This window comes from Macrobrachium rosenbergii, chromosome 4, assembly GCF_040412425.1.
Source record: "Macrobrachium rosenbergii isolate ZJJX-2024 chromosome 4, ASM4041242v1, whole genome shotgun sequence".
NCBI classification, from domain to species: domain Eukaryota; kingdom Metazoa; phylum Arthropoda; class Malacostraca; order Decapoda; family Palaemonidae; genus Macrobrachium; species Macrobrachium rosenbergii.
This window is the reverse complement of record NC_089744.1, coordinates 21661984-21684676: the sequence shown is the minus strand read 5'-3', so window position 1 is coordinate 21684676 and position 22693 is coordinate 21661984. Positions and strand designations below refer to the sequence as shown.

At 39.1% G+C, this 22693-nt stretch overlaps 2 protein-coding genes across 4 annotated transcripts in view; one reads left to right on the top strand and one right to left on the bottom strand.

The window, feature by feature from the left end:
- Nucleotides 1–10120, top strand: part of LOC136831188 (carbohydrate sulfotransferase 11-like) — a 139346-nt gene extending 129226 nt beyond the window's left edge. The window contains exon 8 of the transcript XR_010850795.1: nt 9893–10120. The gene's annotated coding sequence lies outside the window, so the exon portion shown is untranslated. The remainder of the gene's footprint in view (nt 1–9892) is intronic.
- The window catches only part of LOC136831179 (carbohydrate sulfotransferase 11-like), a 63513-nt gene that overhangs the window by 1647 nt on the left and 39173 nt on the right, over nt 1–22693 (bottom strand). For all 3 annotated transcript variants that reach the window (XM_067091162.1, XM_067091154.1, XM_067091143.1), the window contains 4 exons: nt 16557–16751; nt 15656–15888; nt 15310–15438; nt 12663–12973 (listed from right to left, as the gene is read on the bottom strand). In XM_067091162.1, coding sequence (XP_066947263.1) covers nt 12663–12973; nt 15310–15438; nt 15656–15888; nt 16557–16695 — 812 coding nt within the window. In that variant the 5' untranslated portion in view covers nt 16696–16751. The remainder of the gene's footprint in view (nt 1–12662; nt 12974–15309; nt 15439–15655; nt 15889–16556; nt 16752–22693) is intronic.

Here is a 22693-nt window from a genome sequence, read left to right as displayed (position 1 = left end):
CCGTAGGCAATCCTGCTCCTCTCACTGCTCTCAGGGAAGACACTCCTCAAGCAAAAGTTGCTCCCCACTAGAGCCCTTTCTGCTACCCGAGGAGCACACAGGATCGCTGTTCTTGCTCTTAGCATTGCTCCCAGGGCAGACACTCCTTGAGTAGGAGTCACTCACCCCCAGAGCCCTTCTCGCTACTAAAGGAGCACACAGGATCATTGACTTGCTCTGACTATTGCTCCCAATCCACAGAGGGAGCCTCATTACTCCCTTACAATCTTCCATAGGAGAGACCATTTGACACCCTGTCTGGGGTGGTCTCACTCTCCCAGGGCACATAAGAGACTGATCCCTCTCTTGGGGGAGATCTGCCTCATGTGCAGATCTCTCAGACTAGACACTTGTTTCACCATGGATGTTCCCTCTACTTGCTCCCACCCTCCCCCTCTGCCAGTATCCCACCAAGACCCCCTACCAGAACCCCCCACCAGGAATCCTGTAAGTATGGAGTTTGTCAACTACACGCCTTCCATCTGGGGCACATGAACAGGAGCAGAAGTGGAACCAGAGATCTACAATTCCTCCTGTGACAGGAGAAATCTTCCTCCACTATGATCTGGTGGAGCAACAAACTTCTGAGGGCCCTGCCCATTCCCAAACCTCAGCCTTGGACCTGGGGCAACAGTTCAAAGAGGTCATTTTGCTAATTTGTGAGTCTAATGATCTTGGGGAGGCAGCCTCTGCTTCAGTTGTACCAGTGTTCTCTCCTACAGAGCGTGCAGTGGGTTCTACCCCAAAAGCAAGACCATTAGTAAGCCCTACCTTGGTCTGAGCTTTCCTGTGGTGTTTTGGTAGAGGTAAACTTGCTGATCTGTGAATCAACCAGTTCCCTTGCAGCCAGCAGATCAGGAAAACTACTCCCAGGTCCTACACCCGAGGGCAGCAATGTAAAATGCATTTCAGCATTCATGTGACAACATGGACATCTACATCTTTCCCCAATTTAGTCTTACCTGCCAGGTACTCAACAGAGTATTTGAGATCCTAGGCCTTTGCATGACACTGGTAGCTCCCCTCTGGCCATATGCCAAGTGGTATGTAGACCCTTTATCAATCAATCGCTCATGGGGGAGTTTGATGGCTCTCCACACTATCATGGGACTTGTGGGCCTTGGCAATTACCTCCCTTAGCCAGAAGGAGATTGGGTTGTTGGATTTCACCTTATTGGTAAGTCTCATACTTGCAACAAGGCACTTTTACTCTGGTCTTGGGTTCTTTGTCTTTTTTGTGTAACATTTCAGGGCACAAACTGGGCACAGCAACATCTCGTCTTGCTCTTCACCAATGAAATCTTGAAGGAAGGGAATGGAGAAACACTTGTATCTTGAAACCAAAACCAAGGGATTTAGTATCTCAACCAGGAATTTCAGAACAGAAGAGAATGAGAGAGAGACTGCCACCCTTCCAAGTGGCTGAAGGGGTATGCCAATCCATGTAACTCTTCAACCACTCTTGACCAAAGCAAAGGGTAGAAGGAAGACCATTTTAAGGGTAAGATCCCTGTCCAGTGACCAGGACAGGGGTTCATAAGGGCTTTTCTGAGGCCTCAGAATACTAAGGTCAGGTCCCACTCAGGGAACCTGACCTCTTGAGGATGGCACAGCTGTTTGAAACTCCTCATAAGTATCGCTATTTCTTGGAAGGTGGACAGGTCCAGGCCCAGTAGATGGAGCACTTTAGTGAGCACTGCCTGGTATCCCTCTCTTACCGGGCAGTGCTCACTCAAGTGTTCCACCTACTGGCCCTGGACCTGTACACCTTTCAAGAAATAGCGATGCTTATGAGAAGCTTTAAACAGGTGTGCCATCCTCAAGAGGTCAGGTTCCATGAGTGGGACCTGATGTTAGTACTCTGAGGCCTCAAAAAAGCCCCATATGAACCCCTGTCCTGGTCATTGGACAGGGATATTACCTTTAAAATGGTTTTCCTTCTACTCCTTGCCTTGGTCAGAGTTAACGAGTTACTGGATTGGCATATCTCTTTGGCCACTTAGAAAGGTGCCAGTCTCTCTCATTCTCTTCTGTCCTGAAATTCCTGGCTGAGATGCTAAATCCCTTGGTTTTGGTTTCAAGATTCAAAAGTTTCTCCATTACCTTCCTTCAAGGGTTCGTTAGTGAAGAGCAAGACGATATATTGCCGTGCCCAGTTTGTGCCCTAAATGTTAATCAAAAAAGACAAAGAATCTCAGATCAGAGTAAAAGTGCCTTCTTTGTTCAACAGGTAATGAGGGTGGCAGTCTGATGCTGTTTGATACCTACTTCTCAGTCAACTTGAAACATCTTTGTTGGGGTCTGTGGTGGTGGCTCAATGAGTATTGTATATACCACTAACTGTTCAGGTACCCTAAGTACAAGCTGGAACTGAACGATTATAAGTAAATGGCACTAGGAGCCCCTGTTCTAGTAATCTGGAATGTGATCCCTCATCTCCCTTCCTATAATCAGTGGGGAGGGGGGGATAGGCAAGGTAGAGCCTTTGGATTAGAGTCTATTATCCAAACCCATCGATTTACATTATCCCTAACAAATGTACCTGACTGATGGTTTCCTGCCTGTGCAAAGGAGGGGACTGAGTTCTTCGGGGTTAGCACGATGTGGTTCCAGTCCATAACATGCAGTGCATGGATAGAGGAAGCAATTGGTCTGCTCTCTGGGGCAGAGTCATAAAAGCAGCACTGCTGCCAATACTCTGCACCCCTGTAAACCCCTGTAAGGGAGTAGTACTGTCAGTGTACCTCATGCAGTACACTTTAGGCATTACTGTACTTGAGGTTCTTTGCAGAGTCCCTTTGGCCCATAACTGCATCCCCTTTCATTCCATTCATATTCTCTTACTTCCATCTTACTTTCCAATATCCCTATTCCAATTCCAATACTCTGCATAATGACATTCCACTCCATCTGCAAAGGTGCTCAGCCCTACCTGCAGGAACTATCTCCCTCTCTAGCAGTGAGTCTCCATTGAAGGGTGCAGTGTTTGTATCCTCATAAGAACAAATGCCAAATTTTAGAGTGATTTGTATTTTTCCTAAGTACAGTACTATATACAAACCATGGGCTTTTGTATTGTAAGTAAGCCACCTTATTCCCCCCCGGCTTCACTTTTCCCTTCAGTTTTTCATACAGAACTCTGGATGGAAGAACAAGGGTAGCACTGGCTGGGTAAGAATGGGCATCCCCTCTCGCCATCTCCACCTGGGTACCACCTTTGTTTAGTTAGAACACAGCTGGTCCAGCACATGTGCAGAATGATACTCCATATATGAAAGGCTATGGTTTCTATACCTAGGAAAAATACAAATTACTTTAAAAAATTTGGCGTTTTATGTTTAAAAACTTGTTTGTTCATCACAAATCCATCCATTATAAGAAGTCTGAGATTCAATGTAGGTGGGAGGCCAAACACTGAATATCCCAGATTGCTTGCAAACAGTTGATGGATCCTGGAGAGCTCTGAAAAACTATATTACGTCAGGGGCCAAGGTTCTTAAAAAATTAAAATGGCTTATTGAAGGAGTTGATGAACTCAAAGAGTACAAAAAAAGTTTCCATAATTGGAGCAGTCTCAAAAGGCACTGCATACACACAAGCCACAGAACAAACAAGATAAATAGGCAAGATCTGAATGACTACAATGTTGCGTTACTAATGGGAAGTAAAGACAGGAAACAAAGCTTCACGTCTTCCCCTCAAGGTAGTGGTATGAAGCTACCTGGCGCGCAGATTATGGTATTCACATCCTTCAAAACACCACAAGCCAACTGTGGCCATGGCAACCTGACTGAAGGACACACCTCTGGCAGCCCCCCCTTGAAGAAAGCTCCTCAGATGAAGCTGTGGGCTAGTATGTAGCCAAGGTCACCTCCCAGAAGCTATTATGCTCACAAATGAGTCAATAATCTCTGAGAAGTGTATTGCAATTAATAATTCAAACAATTCCACACTGAATGTACAGTACAGTACAAGGCTCTCGCCTTTACCTGTCTTTTCTCATCTTCAGAAACATGCTTTGGGTTTCCTAGAATGATATGTATAGATAACTGAGACCATTCTTGAGGTCTACATTGCTTTGGTAAGTAGACTAAAGATCTGATGCCATAGGTATGACAAGAACCCCATACTGACCTAATCATATGGTCATCTCTATCACTTGAATGAAAGCTATGGCAGAGAGAGAGAGAAAAAAAAGAGAGGATGCCGGGGAAATGTATGGACTCTTCATCGTTTGAAGTCTGCTAAAAATGTAGGTATACATCCAGCTGCCCAACTGAAGACCACTGAAGTGAGTGTTGATCAGCCACCATCTCAAAATGGTTAAGTCTTTCAAGAATACCATCATCAGGAGGCAACCCACCACCAGACTGAAAGCTGTAAAGTCCAACGACACATGACTTACTTGCAAAACTTCCACAAGGTTAGGTGATATGCAGAACAAACTGTCAACATGAAAATGGTGAATCATCTTGAAACATCAAGATCATCACCAGAACCATGAGCTGCTGAAAATGGCAAACGTCAAGTTTCAGTGGAAGAAGGTGACAACAGTACTCATGTCCAAGAAAACCAGGGATGAAAGACTGCATCCTCCTCCAAGCCATTGAAAACGCATATCCAAGAAAACCAGGGATGGAAAAATGAATCCTTCTCCAAGCCACCAAATACAATTAAGCCAAAATGAGGGCTGAGCTTATTGTGCACAGATTGCAACTGGCATAAACAGACTGGCAATGGAGAATTTACTGATGCCCATGTTCACTAACCAGTATGACAGAAGCAGCTTCTCCAACTTGTTGACACCAGGACGAAACTCTCTATCAGTTCTGCTTTTTTTTTTTTAATAAGCCAAAGATATTGATGAAGCTACAGGTTGGGAAAACTTGTAGAGCACAGGATAAGACTGGAAAAACAGCATATGAGAGGGCTTTACTGACCCCAGACTAAAAGGAGGGACTCATGGAAGGGAGACAAATTGATGAAAATGTGTCTAAATCTTGATATCCAAAGGAACTAGGAGGCTACCAGAATATCATAGAGCCTCAACTGCAAAAGGTGAGAAATTAGTGACATATGGGATCTGGAGATCAAATCCAGAATTTAAGTAAACTGCTGTTTGAAACAGCCACCTCACATCTCTACTGAATGACTAGAACATCTTGGTACTCTCACCATAAAAGGGAACAAGGATGCCCTTTCAGACCACCAGCTATTCCTCACCATCAAGACAGTACTCTGAAAACTGTCAACATTCCTCACTGGCAAGGTAAAGCTCCATGTCTTGACATGACATTTGCTAAATCTTAATGTCAAAGAGAGAATGAGTTCAGTATTGTTCAGGATAGCTAAAGCTCAACAAATCTTTAAGTCGATGCCAGGTAGGCATTTGCAAGTATCTAAACCACATTTAGAAGGAGGAGGACCATACGAAGACAAGAACTGATGCGTGGCTGAATAGAAAACCATATGAGAAACATCCTTCTGATGAGCAAAGTTCTAAGCAAAGTTGACCTGAGGTAAGGAAGCAAGCCAGGGTCTTGTTCTTCGCCATCATCACCAAAGAGGGATGGTACAATGGTGCAATAACAGCAAGGTACACTTAGCGTATTCTTCGCATTTCTTGATGAGAATCTTCAGCTTTACACAACCTAGGTACAACAAACTATGACTAGCAATTAATGGTAGAGCAATCCTCTAGACAGGCCAACAGTCTAAATTAGTGCCCATCCAAATGGGAAATTCAAGATAGACCATGTATCTTTTCTGAAGCCCAAAGATCCCAGGCAAGCACACTTCCTGGCCAGAGTCATATTTAGCTGCAATCTATATAAAATCTCCAAAAGGTCAGTAACACAAAACACAGGAACCATAGATACTGCACTGCCTGTTTTAAATGCTCAGCCATGTTTGTGGAGAGTGCCGCTGAAATGACATCAAAGGAGCAATTCTGTCACTGTTGTTTCCGTGAAAATTGGTAACTTTGGAAAAAAATTTGGGGGGGTTAAAAAGAGTGCTTGCAATGGAGTTCCTTGCCTATTGAAACCCAAGTTCTGTTCCCGCTTGAAGACTGCAACGAAAATGTTACCACTAGCATAAGTCTTGTTGAAAAGGATGGCTGTATTTTGCGAATTTATCTTATACAGGATCTTTTCTATTTTCCTTATAACTAGCTTTTCAGGCTCAGCCATGTTGGTCAGCTACTGGCCAATATTCATATTGGAAAAGGACAGCGTGGAATGTGGGAAATATTTTTATTGAAATATTCAATCAGAAATCCATTGATTCCTTCATGGTCTCGTTTGGTGGTCTGGATTCTGGTTCTTCTCCTAGTTCAGGTTGTGTTACCATTGACATGTTTCAGCCAGCCCGATGGTCATCCTCGGGACGTGGTTGAGAAGGATCTGGAGAAACAAGGTGCTCAGGTCAGTATTTATAGGTGGTCTTGATCAGTGCTGAATTATGATTGGCTGCCCTGGGCGGGTCGTCTCATGCAGAGCCTGCTCTCCCTTGTTGATGTTCGGGGTTCGTGTTGTGTGCGAGCGTCATTGTAGTGCTGGGGATGAATGGGAGAATTTCGATCCTTGGATGCAGAATTTTGATTTGCTCCCTCACTATAGGGGCACTCGGGGCGGGTCTCCTGGTGGCCATGGGGAGGAGAAAGGTTTCCTGTGTAATGTTGAGGGTTGGTTTCTCCTTCCCAATGTGAAATGCTTCCAGGAAGCACAGGCGGTGGTGGTCTGTAATCCAGTCAATTATTTCAATATTTGGGATTATGTCTTTTCTTGTAATTCTCTGGTTATGGGCAATCCTGGCATGGTTAAAGATTGCTCCTTGGGCATGGCAAGAAATCCCCTTTGAGAAACGCATGGTGGTCATACCGATGTATGAGCCGAGGCATCCTCAGATGGGGCCTGAGTACTGATAGACCACATTATGGAGCCATTTTTAACCATGCCAGGACTGCCCATAACCAGAAAATTACAGGAAAAGACAATCTCGAATATGGAAACAACTGGAAGCACTGCACATTGGGAAGGAGAAACCAACCCTCAACATTACACAGGAAACCTTTCCCTCCTCACGGCCACCAGGAGACCCGCACCGAGCACCCGCCATAGCAAGCAAGCGAATCAAAATTCTGCATTTGAGGATCAAAATTCTCCCCTTCATCCCCAGCACTACAATGACACTTGCATGCAAGACGAGCCCCGAATATCAACAAGGGAGAGCAGGCTCCGCCCAAGACGACCCACCCCAGGCAGCCAATCATAATTCAGCACTGATCAAGACCCCCTATAAAGCACCTTGTTTCTCCAGATCTTTCTCAACCATGTCCCGAGGATGACCATCGAGCTGGCTGAAACATGTCGACAGTACCACAACCTGAACTAGGAGAAGAACCAGAATCCAGACCACCGAACGAGACCAAGAAGGAATCCACAGATTTCTGATTGAATATTTCAATAAAAATATTTCCCACATTCCATGCTGTCCTTTCCAATATGAATATTGGCTAGTTGCTGATGAACATCGCTGAGCCTGAAAAGCAAATTATAAGGAAAATAGAAAAGATCCTGTATAGGATGAACTCACAAAATACAGCCACCCTTTTCAACAAGGCTTGTTTGAAAGAGGGTCTGCTTCCTTCATACACTAACATAAGTGTCGTCCTTGAGTGTAATGCAGCCTGAAACGAGTAATCATCAAGTTAGACACCGTAAGAATAATCCTTGGACATCATGAAGTTGACCAAATGAAAACAGGCAACAGGTCGGCAATTGTCACTAACAGATCAATCTGTTTTTTAACTGTATTGCAACCCTAATTAGGTTCTATAGGGAAGAAAAGGTGCCACTGCCCCCAAAATTATGGAATAGGTCGCTAGATGAGCCTATGCTAATGATAATGTTCATTGATTGCAAAATGGAACTCCTCACCATGGTTCCTGTGAATGTAACCGTCATAAATGAAGATGAAAATTTCTATGGCCATTAATATAAAAGTCAAAGATTTAATTATCACTTGCCTCTACACCAAAACTTGTGAGAAAATATGAAGTTGCCACTAAAGGCAACTCAAAACCCCAAGTGCAAAAAAGTTCACATTGAAACTGACAGACATCACTGAAATAAAGATATTGGCAAATATAGGTGTGGGCAAATAATGAAAAGCCAGGACTTTGGAAAAAGCAGCTCTTAAACATAGAGCATGACTTGATCACTAGTGTCTCAGCATTTAAAGGAGATGCAATCACTGAAGAGGAAGCATCTATTGGAGTAGGAGTGGTTACATGACATACAATCAAAATTGGATCAGGAGCAGCTAAAGGAGTGGGAATGATTACTAGAGTAGGAATGGCTACTACAGTAGAGCAGGAACATTCAAAGGCACAGGAGCAGTCACTGGATCACTGTGAGTGGTCACTATAGAACATGAGTAGCCACTGGGGCAGGAAAGATCTCTGAAGTGGGAATGGTCAGTAGGGGAGGAGTAGCCACTGGAAAAAGCAGTCTAAAGAGCACAGGTGGCCACTAGAGCAGGAGCAGTCAAAAGTGCAGGAACAATAAGTGGAACAGGAGCGGTAACTAAAGTATGAGCGGTCAAAAAGTTATGAATGGTCATTGGACCAACCGTTAGTAATCAAAGGCATAGGAATGGCCTGAGCAGGAGCTGTCACTAAAGTGAGAGTGGTCATTTGAGCACAGTGGCCTCTGAAGCAGGAGCAGTCACAGGGGCAAGAATGAACACTGTAGCATCAGCCATTTAAGGTGCAGGGGCAATCACTAGAGAGGGAGTGGTCCCTACAGCATGAGCAGTCAAAGGGGCAGGAATAGCCCCTGGAAAAAGGAGGTGGTCACTAAAGTAAGAGTGGCCACTGAAGCAGAAGCAGTCAAGTAGTCAGGAATGGCCACTGGATCAATAGAAATCAAAGACAAGGAATGGTTGCTAAAGAAAAGGTCACTAAAGCAGAGGTGCCCACAGGAAGAGCAGTAGTCAAAGGGGGCAGGAATGAACACTTGAGCATCATCTGTCAGAGGCAAGGGATGATCAGTAGTGCAAGGGCAGTCAAAAGGGCTGAAACTAGATCAGGAGCAGTCACCAGAGTGGGAATGGCTAATGTCATAGAAGCAGTCAATGCAGCATGAAAGATAAGCATGACAGGAAAGATCATCAAGAAATAAAACCAGCTGCTGTCCAGAGTTTGGAGGCTCTATCATGGGTACTAGGAAAGAAGTCATTGTGCCAGGTTGGTTACTGTAGCAAGAGCAGGCCACTGAGCAGACTTCTAGGTGCTTGACCTCAACTGTTGGTGCAAATATCATTACATGGCACTCACGACATATGAAGTGGTTGATGGACTGATGGCCGAAGGGTCAGGTGATGCAAACATCTAGCAAGAAGTGCTACTCTTCTTCTTTTGTGAGGAAAAGGCTGTGAGTTTGGTGAACATTTTATATACTGCAATGAAGGCTTCATATGATTAATAAGTTTTGTTACAAACAATTTTACAAAAGGCTGTGAGTCCAGTGAGCATTGTATACTGCAATGAAGGCTTCATATGATTAATATTAACGTTTTGTTACAAACAATTTTACAAAAGGCTGCGAGTCCAGTGAACATTGCAGGCAGCAGTAAAGGCTTCATGTGATTAATAAATTTTGTGATGAACAAGGTGAATATTGCAATAGCAATAAGGGCTTTACGTGATTAATAAATTTTGTAATGAATAATATATAATATTTTTAAAAACTAAATTAATTTTTTCAATATAAACTCATTGCTTTAACACAACCTAGCACTTGATGGATTATCACAATTTTGATAATTTCCTCTCTCCTGTTATTTTCAGAAACCACAAGTCAAGTCGCATTCTTTGCAACTTCCAATTTTGCATTGAAATGAGCTTACTGGACATCCTGTTTCATTCTAGCTCATGATCGAGTTTATTTAGAGTTCCTACTATCAGACAGCAGTGATTCACCAAGTATCTGGCAGTTACGGTTACCATCATCTTTGCAGCATTATCAGTATTCCATTTTTATAAATTTTCAAGCTAAATAATATATACTAGACTGCATATTTGTGTTTCTATGCCAAAGCAATTGTGAAGGCTTGACCTGTAGCTTGAGAGACATTTTTCAATTAAAGTTACAGGATACATTCTGTAGCAATGTAAATGTGATTATATGCAATATACTGTGGATGTTTTAAGGACTGTAGTGTCCTGATTTTGAGATCAACTGGAAACACTGAAACACAACTACTACTGTATATTCTATAGTAATAAATGCTATCTTATATGACAATAGTAATACATATTGTCATTTCTCTATTTTTTTTTCATTATAATGGTTGGTATGAATAATATCAATACACTTAATTCATAAAATTGACAATGACCATCCAGTATCATAGCAGAGTATGTGTTAACTCATTTTAATCCATGTAAGTATACAGTATTTGGGTTCATTTTACTGTAAAAAAAAAAATGGAAAAAAGAGTAATTCTAAACACATCATTCCACTGGTAAAAAAGAAATCAGATTTGGTGGTTCAGTAGGTTAGAACATGTGCATACGGTCAAGTAAGTTAGCAAATGAGCATGTGGTCATTTTGATTCCAGGTAGCTGAATCATACTTTATGTAGTGTGAAACAGCTGTGGCGGAGTGGTAAGTTTGAGAGAAGGGTAGCTTGGTTAAAGTGGGTCTGTATTATGATAAATTACACTGTCTGTATAGCTACATACTGTACACACAAAGCCCAAGCATGTTGATGCTTTGGTTAGAGAATAAGAACCTGAAGGGACTAGGGAACTTCAGAGCAAAGAAGCATAAAAAATGCAAAACCAAGGCTCTAAGAAGAGGGAGACACGATTGAGATTGGGAGTCTCAGTTCAAAAATGAACTAGTTAAGAATGGGTATGTGAAATCAAACAACAAGCATATTAGCATCTTGAAAGGAGACAAGTTCTCAGAGATAAGAATAATGAGGACAAAGAATCTCCAACACATTGGTTCATAGTGCAAAATTTTTTGGTCAAAAGATGTCTTAACATATCGCACAAAAGCTCTGAAGGGAATACTATTAAGCAGTCTTGCTTAATAGCCTTGAGAGTTCATGTGGCAAAGGAACAGAAATTATTTTATGTGATATCTAGTTAAAAAAAGACCTGCCTGAGCCAAAACTAAAACTAAAAAGCTTAATGAATCCCACAGCAATTTAAAAAGCCTTGATAAACTAGAGGAGGACAATGAAAAATACTTCTCTATTAACCTTAATCCTAGAAGGCTACATCTAACAATAAAATGATGAGGGATATCACAGTTAAAAGACTTCCCAGTTACTTTAAGTAAAAAACTTGTAAGAAAAGTTTAATGAGAACCCATTCCAAACAAGAACTTGGTTGAAGAGGCTGCATACTTCCATAACTGATGGAGATTAAGCAAATGAACACAAGGTTCTCCAAGATAAAAAAAAAAAGCTGCTAACGGCAAGCAAACTATGATTCCCTTACTCCTAAACTCTGAGACTTGAAATCCAAACTATGTACTCCAGTGGCTGTTGTTGGTCATTTTAAAGAGACCCTCAAATAATCATTGTATCTGCACACCCTCTGAGGGATACTATATAAACTGTTGCTCAGACCCAGTGTCTCCAGTAGTCTAAATGCAGGAAGACCTGTGTAAATCAACTTGAAGAGAGATGGAAGGGCATTCCATTAATGAGGAAAAGGAAGATTGGCAGGTGCTGACTACTCCCTTAACTTTATTATCATGTCCTTTCGAATATGGATTGAGAACTTAGAGGCAGAGGCACGCACACTAAAGCACTGTGTGCTGATTCTGGAAAATAAGCATAACATTTCTTGTTAAAATGAACAACAGACCCCTGTTCCCCTTGAATTCAGCATCCAGAAATGCCAAACTTGGTGAAGGAGGGCTGAAGAAATCTCAACTCCTTGATTAATGCCTTGGCACGACCAAAGACCTACACAAGACCTCTTAACAACGTGTCAGGCTGCTATAGAAAAAAAGAGAGGATCAAGAAAAGGTAGGAGAAGATTATACCACTGACAAAAATGACCATGGTCTGGCTTCTTCCTCTTTACGGTACATCTAGTAATCCAGCTGAGTTCCTTAAAAGTGCCTTAACTTGAAAATATACACGAGATGTTTCTAGATTAAAATAAAAAATATCTATGAAACAAAATATTTTTGTCATGCATCCTCACACTTGTTTATTTCCTTATTTCCCTGGTCAAGGAAATTCCAGTCACACCTACCATATTATTCAAGACTGAGAGGCCTATACTTCCAATGCCCAGACTGTATATGATCCCTGCTTCACTTTCATTGTACAAATGCCATGAAATCAAAATCCAGAGTGCACGGAAGAGGGGAGGCACACTGTATAATTAATGATTTGTATAACGAAAAAATGTTGCACAATTTCAAACCTTTGCATAAAATTAATCTAGATATATTTGTGGTTAACTTTATAACTCCGTTATTGTCCTATTAGTTACCTCCTTCATATATGATGCTAATCAGCATCCCATATGATTTTCTAACAAATATCAAGCTAAGGAGAAGCACTGACAACAGCTTGTAGTAGCTTACCTGACTAAACAAGGATGACACATATTGGACACAGGTGCCCAGTGTTCATTTAAATATTCTGATTTTGTATCTATTAAGTAAGAGATAAATTCTGAGAATTTGACTCCATCGCCTGTTTCTGGTACATCATCTGGCTCAATGCCCTGGCGATATTTCTTGATAATTTTCACCCCAAAACGCTTTTTGAAGTAAGCAGATGATGTATAGTTCTTTTCAAATTTATTTCTGAAGGCTGAAACGACTCTTTCTATAGGATGACGAACAAATAGAAATTTTCTATAAGTTTGAAGTCTATGACGGATACCGTCCGGCTGGAATAAATATAGAAAATATTTATTAATAATAATGCCTCAACACTACTATACATACAGTAACAATACAAGTATTATATGTATAAGGTAAAAAGGGTCAGTCTTCAAATACAAGCTTGCTCTCATGCAAGTTTAAGGACTTCTCATTCTGACCCAATATCTACTAAATATAGTCAAATAAAAGACGCATTCAAGTGTAGAACTGTTGTGTACAGAATCATGAATGGTATTTTGATACACAATTTCAATACAATCCTAATTTATAAAGAGATATAGCATTCACAAAGAGTCAACTATATAAAGTAAATCTAATATCTATAAATCACAAATCTGAGGAGTAACTTTTTACTCTTCAAAATTTTTTCAATTTTAGTTTGATCATGAAAGCCTGTAAATTACATGAACAATTATAAGATTTAGCATTGCATTGTTAACTGATAATTAAAATAATACCATTAATATAAATTTCTTAACTACCAGTAAAAGATTAAATATCCAGCTCCTGGTGTTCGTGAAACGCAACTGTTCATAGTTTTCAGAAATAGTCTCATTGACAAAAAAAATATTGTTATTGGGCACATTTTTTCTAAACCCCTAAAGCAACATTCAACTGTAGAATGTTTTAAGGGGCACAATATGACAATTCCAATCAGCCATTTTAAGTAATAACATTGACTTGGAGGCTAAGCCCCACCCAGGAAGCTTATTAATTAGTTACCGTCATCTTGAAATGAGATGGAAAAGATGAAAAAGATCTAAAACTTCTAAGAAGTTTCAGTGCTGTTTATCTTCATGCGACACGAAAACTTGTCATGATGAGGATTTTGTACAGTTCATCTTTGTTTCACTATTCATGGTAAGTAGTTGTGATAGATACATCTGAAGTATCAGTACACTTGGTCCATGTGTATGGTATGTATTGTGAAACACCCAACCCTAGGAGTACAATCAAGCGATAATTCATTTTTATATATACAATAATTGATCCATAAGATTAATTTATATTACTGTAATTGTTACAACGAAAGCATGACTTATCCATAAGAATAACTGAAATTGTTAAATGAAAAACATACCTACAGTACAGTGATATGAAATGGAAGATATGTAAGATTATAAAAACAAAGTTACAAAAATTAAATTGTGAAGCCCTCTCTCAACTAAGTGCAAACCCAACTCAAAATCATAGTTTGGAAGAGTACCTAATTCTAAGCTAAAAAGGTTTATTACACCAAATATTAATCTTTAAATCTTCCTATCTTTTCTTCACAGATTCAACCTCAACTTCATCTTTTTATATCTACTGCAATAATTTAGGGGCACTATGGATATTTTTAGACAAGAGAATAACTGTATACATATGAAAACTCCTTGCCAAGGTCAACTTTGTTTGCGTGGAAATCTGACCTTAAGGACTCTACAGCAAAAATAACATACAGTATAAGATAGGGTTATCAAACTTGCTTGAATAAGGCATCACAAAGAAGTTTATATAGTAATGACTTAAATGCATCCTGGGCAAATTGACTCAAGTCCTTAAAGAAATTATTATAAGGCTGAATACTGTACCAAGGGATTCCCTGCCATATTAATTTATGGAAACTGAAGGCTGCTTCATGAATCTAGATTGAAAAGTGGTTTATTTGAAGGGAGAAAAGTTAAGATTTTCTGAGGGGCAATATAGTCCTTGAAAATTGTTTTGGTGAGAGAAACATTCATTTTTATTGCTGAAAATTCAATGCTTCATCAATACAAGGGGGTTACATTTAATCCACTAAAACATAAGTACAATAATTAAGGAGCAAATAATGTTAATCTCTCTTTAAAAATGATTTATTTTACCACTTTCCCACCCCCATAGTGGAGTAGTGCTGTCAGTGCACCTCTCGTGCAACCCCTTTCATTTCTTCAACTGTACTTTTGTTCATTATTCTCTTCTTCCACCTTACTTTTCACCCTCTCCTTGCAATTGTGTCATAGAGAACCGTGAGGTTTTCCTCCTGCTACACCCTTAAAACCTTTTTACTTTCAGTTTCCCTTTCAGCACTGAATGACCTCATAGATACCAGCGCTTGTTCTTCGGCCTGAATTTTATATTTCATTCTATTCCCTTCAAGCATGCTGTTCCTCACATTTTATGAAGTTTATTGACAACTTGGCTCATCAACCTTCTTCAACAGGCCAAGCAAACATTTCAATAATCATATACTGTACATCACTCTAGCAATCATAAAAAGCTAATAGAATAAACCATAACACATTTGTCCTGTCCTACAATTTAACATTTTAATTGAACTCTCATTTTGCAAATTTGAACACATCATTGGTCAGCCTACCTCTAAATCACTTAATTTAGTGAACACATTTTTTCGATGGACGCTATCAGCTGGAATCGAGAGAGGTTGGGTTAAATTAGTTGCCCCTGTTAATATTAACATCATCCTCTTCCAGTTGGTGCATGCCACCTGAGTGAAGAAAATATCATTAAAAGCAGCGTCAACAAAAAGATATATTCTTAATTTTACATATAGCCTACAGTACGTACAATAGTGATTCAAAGGACACTAGACCAATACCCTTTGAACTACAAAAGCTGCATGACCCATAATCATAATCAAAGTAATAATACCAAAAAATATAAAAGAGAAGGAAGGAAAAAATAAAAATGGACCTTATCTTCACCTTAGGAACATAACAATATAACATGTGGTTCTTGTCATCCACAATTAAGTTGTTGAGCATCGAAGGATTATTCACCAATTCCTCGGTGATGGGATCCTCTCCAGCTGTGGGGATGCCAGATCCCGGAATCCCATTTGCCGCAGCGCCCTGCCAAAAACTGTCGTGGCAAAAATGGTCCACGATAGCTTTCCGCCTTTTCATCTCCTGGTTCGTGCGAGCCCACGACCTCGACTCTGGAACGAGCACGAGCAAAGAGGAAATAAAATGAGCAAGGGAGCCGTTTCAAAGTAAACCCCGTCTTCTTTTTCTCCTTCTACTATCACTATTAATGCAGTAAAATATTAAGTTTCTCCACATCTGTTACAGAATACGGCTACTGCAAAAGCCAAAATGCCACTAATACAAAGATTCAACGGGTTAAAAGTGCTGGAAAAAAGAAACTAATAATAAAAAATATGATTAATAATATCAAACTTTTCACTGACTATCTGCACTACCTATTGTTAAAGCATTTATTCCTGCACAGATTTTTAGTCAACTAATACTCGACGACCATAATGAGGACATTCAAATCCGAAAATCTGTAGTACTTGGAAATTACACATTGAAAACTGGATAGCATTAACATTTCAGCGACTGGCTTTCAGACCCCTTGTTGACAAATTTCCGGCACAAGCAAAAATCACAAGACAGTAGGCAACTTATAAACAAATATATTTCAGAATGTATGACTACAACTGATAAATACAAGTTAGCAGATTCGTGGAAACAACACAACTGGCTAAAAAGCCGTGTCCACATGCAGACTATAGTAGGAAGCTCCTCTGAGAGATTATCACCGATCATGCGATGCTCAGAGCAGAAGAATATGAACTCATGGAAGGACGAAGGAAAGGCTTACCTGCAGTAGGAGTACTGAGAGGTATTCTCTGTTCTGCCGCTAGGCGGTCGGAGAGCAAGAACCACCTGACAGAGGCAATGCAGGTGCACAGGGTGAGGCCCGCGAGTGCCCACATTACCGCCCGCAGTTTGCACATCATGGCCCCCAACTTTAGTCGGAGGCACACTTCACCCGAAATGACACTCTCGCAACTCTCTGGAAGAAAAATAAGTGCTAAACTCTAGTGCTACATAACAGACAACGAGCTATGTATATATTGATGACAAATAAGTCACAACAGAAAAGCTCAGAGTGAGTACTTTGTCTTCTTCGACACACACACACACACACAGGTGACAGCTGCAAAGAGGCAGGGAACAAATTTTTAAATAAATTTGCAAACAGTACAGGTAAAATCAGCTCCCATCTTAGTAACCACGCAAGAATAATGAAAAACCTTACAAGGATGATCATGTCGTTAATAACATGAAACTTACGCTCATTTCTGGATGCTCAATACTAGCCATAAGAGGTTAGAAGATTTCGTGTTGAAAATTTGGAAGTTGATCACCCGTCTCCTACTTACATTGTTATTCCTCAGCAACAGTTCAAGAATATCAAAAAACGTGTTAGAGCAAGGACATTATAAAAATGTACTTCTTTCATATCAAATTCATAACAAAGCTAGCGGTCCGAAAAAACCCGAGGGGTTCAGTAGGAGAATAGGTACCAGCCCTCGGGCTGGGGAGTTAAACAGTGGGCCTAGTGACACACGGGCCACGTGTCATAGGCACTGGGACCTGTCCCCTACCGGTTGTCGGCCTAAGAAACAGATCAGCCCCTGCCCTATGAGCTTACAGAGGCCCAGGAGGACTTCAACTTTTAACTTTAACTTACAACATCAGGGTTAAATTAGAAAAAGTTAATACGCACATGCACATGCGCACACATTATATATATATATATATATATATATATATATATATATATATATATATATATATATATATATATATATATATATATATATATATATATATATATATATAATGTGACAAGGATTACAAGGGAATTCCATCTGCCACCAACATTACTCTAATATAAGCAAGGAAAATACCAACAAGTTATTCAGTTCCCTCAAAGTGTATTAATCGGACAATCCGCTTACCAGTTAAAAAAAAGGTAAAATTAACCATTTTATGTTTCAAGGAATCTGTATCCACACGGTCATATATTAAATAATAAAAATATGAAAATATGAAAAAAACAAATTTCAAGGCCATTAAATACTTGAATGGCTGATTTTGTGTAACCGTTAGATATTAAAAAAAAAATTCTGGGTACATGGATTGATTATTTTACCAGCTGAATTTTTCTTAAGTCATGTAAAATCGTTTCCAGTGTACCTTTGTACTGCACATAGCAGGGTACAATATAAAACAAATTTCAAGGCCATTCAATACAAGAATGGCTGATTTTGTGTAACCGTTAGATATTACAAAAAAATAAATTAAAAATTCTGGGTACATGGGATGATTATTTTACCAGCTGAATTTTTCTTAAGTCATCTAAAATCGTTTCCAGCGTACCTTTGTACTGCACATAGCAGGGTACAATACAATCAAAGATTATGGTTTATCAAACGACATTACTCTTTGTGGATAATCTTCCAATACTTATCAAGCTGAAGAATGCTCTAAAGACTATGCAAGTCATTAAACTATTTCTTCTTATATGATGTTTAGATTGCAAATGCGAGTCATAATTGTAAAGTCATTAAACTATTTCTTCTTATATGATGTTTAGATTGCAAATGCGAGTCATAATTGTAAAGTACAGAATTTTTCTGAATAAAGGGCGTTTTCATTTTACAATTTTTTGCTACCCTTTTATCGTCAACAATAGAGGATTCCCACGTGATGTTATCAGGAAGGAAATGCAGTTCACAAACGCGTGACTATTCTCTTCTCAAAGCACATTTACATTAAAATGAACAAATAAATGCCATTTGAAATGCACCCATTCATACACACACACATGCATATATATATATATATATATATATATATATATATATATATATATATATATATATATATATATATATATATATATATATATATATATATATATATATATATATACATACAGTATATATATATATATATATATATATATATATATATATATATATATATATATATATATATATATATATATATATAGTGCACTTTTCCTACAGTTCCAAATGAAAACTAATTACATTACAGACCATGACATTAGCAATAGCACAAAATGTAAAACGACAAAAAATGTTAGTTGCAATAAAGCTGTACGAAACTAAGCGTCATGTGACTTAAAATAAAACAAATGTAGCACTAAACTGCAGCAAACAATGGCATTCCTTCATTCAAGACATTTTTTGAAGTACAAAAAACCTATATATATATTCAACAAGATTATTTCTGGAGAAAGTCCGATTACCAAAGTCTGTAAGAATTGTTACAGAATATATTCCCAGTAATTTCATCATAACCACATCTACCCAAACTAAAATCTCGCATAAATTACATACAACACTTTTCTTTCTCCCTGTTTTTTGCCACATACGAGTAAGAACAACACCCCGTCTATCTCTCTCTCTCTCTCTCTCTCTCTCTCTCTCTCTCTCTCTCTCTCTCTCTCTCTCTCTCTCTCTCGTCCTTGTAATCCCATTCGACATATCAGGAGCTCAGCATTAGAAGGACCTCTCGTCCCAACTTTTGAAAATGGTTTTCGCCTGATTAGCTTTAAAATAATCCCCTTTTTTCCCAAAAAAGGGTGGGGTTGAACTTTATTTTTTTATGCATACTATTCTATTCCTGATCGCAAATCCTTCATCTCAAACAAAATTCAACTTTGTATCTGAAAAATAAATAAATTGGAGCAGGTTGAATTTCCCAAACTTTGATGGCTTATAACTAAAAATTTTTATATATATATATATATATATATATATATATATATAATATATATATATATATATATATATATATATATATATATATATATATATATATATATATATATTTTGTGGTGAGAGGTCCTTGTAATGCTGAACGCCTCATATCATTATCCTCCTCGCTTTCATATAAACTTTAACCGTGATTACTCAAACATCATCCTGTAAGTTCCATCTGTGAGTGATTAATGTCCAGTCACAACCGTGCAGGAGTCAATTACCTTTACCTCTACTCATATTTCTCCAGAGAATCATTCCACTCGAGCAATTAGCAGCGCTCTCGAACTGATCGTTGATTCAGAATGTGAAGGTAATAAATAATTTAGTTTCGAGTTATTTTTTTTTTTAGTTGTACAGTTTTACTCTGACACTGAACTTTAACATAATGAACCCGGCATGAAAAAGGATCCGACCCTAATTTGTATGGCCCTGAGTTACATGACCCCAAAGGCCAAGTATGATGATGTGGTAAGAGGTTTCATTAGTTCGTCTAATTCGAACAGAAAAATTATCCAGCATTCATATGCCTTAGGATAACTTTCATAACAATGATTATTAAGAGAGTCAATTAATTGAATCAGAGGTCTGATCGGCTATATCAATAATAAACGACAAGATTTTATGCCAACTATAAAGTGTGAACTTGTTTTATGAATTTTATCACTCAAGACGCCCTATACTACCCCTTTTTTTAAGTTTGAAAATACAGTTAAAACCGCCAATCTTGGTCAATTCGCTCGAAACGAAACACCCCACCTTTGCTCTCTCTCCCTATGTTACTCTCTTTCATTTATAAAACTTCGAAAGTTGAACGAACCGGATTCAGCCACCCGGAAAATATCTCATCAGTCGGTCAAGAAAACTGCAAGCGTCTGTTTCAACACATTTACCGACGCAAATGGTCGGTCATGAATACGCATGTCATGCGTGACGTCATGCATGTTTACCAAGATACCCTGGGTAGAGCGACAGACAGTCAACTGTAGTGCATCTTTCGAGCTGTGAAGGACTTCCTCCAGAAGCTCAGTGAACAAAGAACTGCCTGGGCGTAGGATACAAGCATCACAGAACACTTTAGGGAGATAAGTTGAGACTCAAAGAGGGAAGGCAGAATGCAAGCAGACGGTCCTCACTAGGAAGGAATTTTGTCCTTCACTCAGGCCTTGACACAGTAAGGAATTCGGATGAATTTCATCTCAGAGGGCAGAGCAATTGCAAGACTGCAATCATTCATTCCGGGGTTCCTCAGTCTGCTTTTACAGCTTTGCTAGGCGAGTGAGAACATTTGCTTCCGTTTTCTGTTGATAGCGGTGGCTGTACATGATGTGTGTAACTTAAGGAAAGAAGCACCAGCAAAACAGAAGTTATGACATTGAGAATGATTACAATACATTTTGTGGCTTCGCAAAATATTACTGGTAACGTTTAGTACGTTCGATACAAAGCATAATTCATAAATAAACTTAACACAGCCTACTTTTAATATAAATTGTAAGTTCTCTTCATTCTAGGAGGACTTTACTGAGGCGGAATGATTTGCATGCCACTGCACCTAACCAAACATGATCATGCCCCTTCAGTCACCAGCTGAGAGACCAACTTTATATACTTTATTGCTGGAAGTTCGCGCGAGCAAGAGCCCGTGCTGTTTTTCTTCGATTACAAAGCAGCATCGATATTCCTTTGCCATCCCAAACGTAAATGAAATTCTTAGAATAAGTGGCTAAACATTTTCTTTGTGCATAACAATGACATTAGAGTATTAAATAAGTTTTTGTCCAGAGATGAGACCTTAACACACAGCCCCACTCGCTTGTGAGAGCTACATTACAATTGATTTAGTTTCACGAGAAAATGTAACAAACCTTGGGTCCAAACCTATTTCCTGCTTTAAGCACAAGATGGTCACCTACAAAACTGAAGGTAGCTTTTTTTTTTTTTTACTCGTCTTACACAGCTCACTAAATTAGTTACTAAGCCACAAGATGTCCATAAAATATAATCTGAGATAAAGTTTCAAAGGCTTATGACAGGCTAAAACTTCAAAAGAAAAATATTGAATACACAGGTACACGATATATATATATATATATATATATATATATATATATATATATATATATATATATATATATGACACGCCCCACACACTACGTGAACGAATACCATTTAGCCTACTCGTATCCCCTAAATCGTAGGAACAACAAAAGTGTTTTTACAACTAGCCGTCACATACATTACAACCTCTCTTACGTGTCTAATACTTCCATTTGTGTAGCAATCACTGACAGCGCTACTTTATGTTGGTTCCTCTATACAATCCTTTCTTCCTTAACTCTTTAAGAAAGGATGGGAGCACAAAGGAAGGATCTAACGGCAGAAACAAAACTTAAGAGACAAAAAACATAAACTCTCTCCAGAAGTTGTGGAGAAAGAAACAAACCCATTCTCTGGTCAAAACAATCCTGGAGAGAGAGAGAGAGAGAGAGAGAGAGAGAGAGAGAGAGAGAGAGAGAGAGAGAGAGAGAGAGAGAGAGAGAACTATGGTCAGTCTATGGGATGTGAGGTACATACTATAGTACCAATATCCTACGCAGACATAGCCCATCATCAGTGTGTCTTAAATCTCCCTGTGCTGTATGAATACTTATGCGCATAAGCGAAGTGACAGATCATTGTCCACAAAGGAAATATCTTTTACAAGGCAGGTAAGGAATGTCTGTTATGCGCTAATGTCCTTGTATGCAAAAATACTGAGACGGAGCAAAGTACCATACCTGCAGTATAAATACAGTCTATTTACTACTGATGCAGTTATCACAAACAGTCGTAGCAGGAGGCAGCGCCCCTCCTCTGCAGTGTATATTTTTTCCTCAAAGGCGAATGAAGGAATGAGGGAGAAAGAGTATACAGCAGGTTACAATAAACAAAGAACAGGAAAACATATTTCCAAACTATGAGGAAAAACCAACAAGGAATGAGTCACATAGCATGTACCGGAGCTTGAACAATGAACACTTGACAAACTGGAAGGTGCAATATATATATATATATATATATATATATATATATATATATATATATATATATATATATATATATATATATGTGTGTGTGTGTGTGTGTGTGTGTGTGTGTGTGTGTGTGTGTGTGTGTG